The sequence below is a fragment of the Sphaeroforma arctica genome (genome assembly GCF_001186125.1).
Source record: "Sphaeroforma arctica JP610 unplaced genomic scaffold supercont1.491, whole genome shotgun sequence".
Lineage (NCBI taxonomy): Eukaryota > Ichthyosporea > Ichthyophonida > Sphaeroforma > Sphaeroforma arctica.
The window spans coordinates 23984-27832 of record NW_014040067.1 but is presented as its reverse complement, the minus strand read 5'-3'; the positions used below and the strand labels follow the sequence as shown (position 1 = coordinate 27832).

General features: G+C 43.0%; 1 protein-coding gene across 1 annotated transcript in view; it reads right to left on the bottom strand.

Annotated features, from left to right (window-relative positions):
* Positions 1 to 3849, bottom strand: part of SARC_06709 (hypothetical protein) — a gene marked incomplete at its 3' end in the record, with an annotated part of 18173 nt that overhangs the window by 13169 nt on the left and 1155 nt on the right. Inside the window, exons 2-4 of the mRNA XM_014299371.1 lie at positions 3417 to 3639; positions 2203 to 2360; positions 1414 to 1597 (exon numbers count right to left, since the gene is read on the bottom strand). Coding sequence (XP_014154846.1) covers positions 1414 to 1597; positions 2203 to 2360; positions 3417 to 3639 — 565 coding nt within the window. The remainder of the gene's footprint in view (positions 1 to 1413; positions 1598 to 2202; positions 2361 to 3416; positions 3640 to 3849) is intronic.

The window sequence follows — 3849 nt, the reverse complement described above, 5'->3', positions numbered from 1 at the left end:
TAGATAGATACAACTGAATACCTAGATAGATACAACTGAATACCTAGATAGATACAACTATGAGATTGCAAATGATCTTGGGTACGGCAGTCTACTATCCCGGGTCATTCCTCGAGAACGTAGCCCCATGGGAATACGCCCGCACCCACCCTTCTTACGGGTACTACTATAGGGGTCAATAGTATCTACTATAACAGGGTGTATTTATCTAGGCATAAGTATATAGGAACAAAACCATAGACTAGGGGGTGTAGTATAATACATATAAGGTGAGCTGTGTGTAGTCTGGAAGAGGATGTATTAATATAGTGGAAAGATACGGGGGTGAAATGTGTAATGGTGGATGCATTCTCGCATGGCTTAGAGAACCTACTCAATTAAGTCATTAACTTTTATTGTACTACGCCGTTTTATCGTGTCAATGTGGTTGATCATTCTTTCAAACCAACTATCGATCATCGGCTTGTATATAAGAACAAAACCATAGACTAGGGGGTGTAGTGCATATCATACATATAAGGTGAGCCGTGTGTAGTCTGGAAGAGGATGTATTCCAGGCAAAAGTGTAAAAGAACAAAACCATAGACTAGGGGGTGTAGTGCATATCATACATATAAGGTGAGTTGTGTGTAGTCTGGCAGAGGGTGTATTTATCTAGGCACAAGTATATAGGAACAAAACTATAGACTAGGGGGTGTAGTGCATATCATACATATAAGGTGAGCTGTGTGTAGTCTGGTGGGAGATAGATAAGCGTAAAGATACCTGCATGGGCTCGAGTGTGCTACATGAAGGGTACACCAAATAAACTCATGTTCACGTCACCGTATGGATACAGACACCAAACTCAGCGTAGTCTGTTAATCACAACAGGACGTTACTTAAGCAGAACACGCTCCGGTGTCCAATTGATGTCGGTATGAATAGTACTGGCACAGATACATGTACATAGATACATATAGGGTACACAGATACATGTACATAGATACATATAGGGTGCACAGATACATGCAGAGTGCACAGGTAAATGTACATAGTCACTTGTAGAAAGCACAGATACACGTACATAGTCACTTGTAGGGTGTACAGTTAAATGTACATAGGTATTTCTATGGTGCACAGATACATGTACATAGTTACTTCTAGGGTGCACAGATACATGTACATAGTAAATTGTAGGGTGCATAGGCACGGTACAAGGGTAGCCATGGCTACCGATCCCGATATCGATCCCGATATCGATCCCGCTATACCATCCACAGTCGGAGTACGTGTGCGCGAAGTTGTACCCACATCCGTCCCTAACCCCACTCGCCCAGACATACGCGTAGTAAGAATCTGGTACTACTTACATACATACATAGGCTTTTGAGTACATACATATATACATATATAGACAACTCCCATACCTACCTTGTTCGGCCGCCTTTGAGCCTTCCTCTTCACTCTCATCGCCTGTCTCAGACTCAGACCCCGTCCCGCTTTCGGTACCGCTATCAGAATCGGTGTCAGAGTCGGATTCGTCACTGTCACGCTTCGCTTGTTCTGCCTCGGCAAAGGCCAGGAAAGACATTACAGGTGCAGCCCTACCCATTTCCTGTAGGGTACCCGGGGGGGGGGGGGGGGGGGGGTGGTAGCAAGTTGTATAGCGATTTAGCAACGGATGTATTATATCCAGCCGACAAGCTGTATATTGAAATATTTATAAAGAATGGCATTCAAACGTAAAGCCCTCCCAAAGACATTTGCCCCGTAATCTACGATTACAATGTCCTGGTACGCATATGTGGGAAGCCCTCACCCACATACGAGTAAAGAGATTCAACACCCACATACGAGTAAAGAGATTCAACACCCACATACGAGTAAAGAGATTCAACACCCACATACGAGTAACGAGATGCAACACCCTCATACGAGTAAAGAGATGCAACACCCTCATACGAGTAAAGAGATTCAACACCCACATACGAGTAAAGAGATTCAACACCCACATACGAGTAAAGAGGTGCAACACCCACATACGAGTAATGAGATGCAACACACACGGACGAGAATTCCCCAACTGCATGTCAACCCCCACCCACAATGGACGTGGCTGTATCAGCCACGACCACTACAAACATCAGACTTTCAGACCGACCCAGCAAAAGCCATTCACTGGTCACTACGAAACTTCCAGGAACTGTCCGAGACTCACACCTGGTCCTCCTTTGCCTTTTGGGCCTTTGCTTCTTCTTTGGCAGCCTTTCGTCGGGCCTTTTTTCTCCTCTGCTTCTCCATGGCTTCTTCCGTTTTCTCTCCATTGCCAGTCACCGCAGACGCTCGCTTCCGTTTCTTGGATTTCTTGTCAGTGGTGTCTGCGAGATGAGGAAATATTTGCGTTTTTGTACGGGTATTATGGCGAGAAACTGAAAGTACCCCAGTAGGTTGGGATTTACAGCGGTACGTATATATGTATATATATATATATACATATACATATATATATATATGCATACACACACACACATATATATATATATATATATATACAAATACATATACATATATACATATATACACACACACACACATATATATATATATGCCTTTGTTGGATAAACTCCAGACCAGTTATGTCTTAGATAATGGACAGAGGCTGCGGATTTGTGTACTGTGCCGCGCTTTCTAGATCCATCTTGTCAAGCTAGCCACCTAACAGCCTTTGCACCGATACACCAATACACACATATCACCACAATTCAGTACCTTGCTTATCCGTACACTCACACCACAATTCAATACCTTGCTTATCCGTACACTCACACCACAATTCAATACCTTGCTTATCCGTACACTCACATCACATTTATTCCGAGGACGTCCGCCTGAAAGGCGATATAATTCTAGGCACACTTTGAGTGAGATATCAGTTCATACAATCTCGCCCAAACAGTCAAACAACTGCCTGTCACGCTCATTCAAAACGCTCACGGATTACAAAGAGTTTAGTACTCCGGAAACGGACGCCAGTCTTACCAATACTGGCCTAAATTCAGTCATGGAGGATTGGAGAATATGGAACGACAGTTGGATATACCTGTATTAATAACTTCACCATAGCATATACCCGTATTGATAACTTCACCATAGCATATACCCGTATTGATAACTTCACCATTGCATATACCCGTATTGATAACTTCACCATTGCATATACCCGTATTGATAACTTCACCATTGCATATACCTGTATTGATAACTTCACCATTGCATATACCTGTATTGATAACTTCACCACTGCATATACCTGTATTGATAACTTCACTATTGCATATACCCGTATTGATAACTTCACCATTGCATATACCTGTATTGATAACTTCACCATTGCATATACCCGTATTGATAACTTCACTATTGCATATATATACCTGTATTGATAACTTCGATCACATTCTTCTGCACCCCAACCATCACAGGCAGGTTCTGAGCCTCCAATTCCGTTCGTTTGGCCAACTCACGCTTCGTTTCCTTATTTCGGCCCATTTGCGCCGATCTCTGGAACAGCACCATCTGGTCCGCAGACAATTGACTGTCAGCCAGAGACTGTATCAGACCGGCGCGCTCTTTCTTCTTCTTCTTCTTCTCCACAACCTGTGTAGTTTGTTAAGTCCAGGCTTGTGAATAGAGATACCCGATGGTTAACAGTTGAATAGAGACAGGTGTATGCGGAAGTTTGAATAGAGACTGGTATAAGTCACAGAAACACGCAGAGTGACAGTGGAGGGTAGTTGCATCCGCGGCCAAGTACACATATGCAGATATATAAACAGATACAAAACATAAAAACATATTTTATGTTAC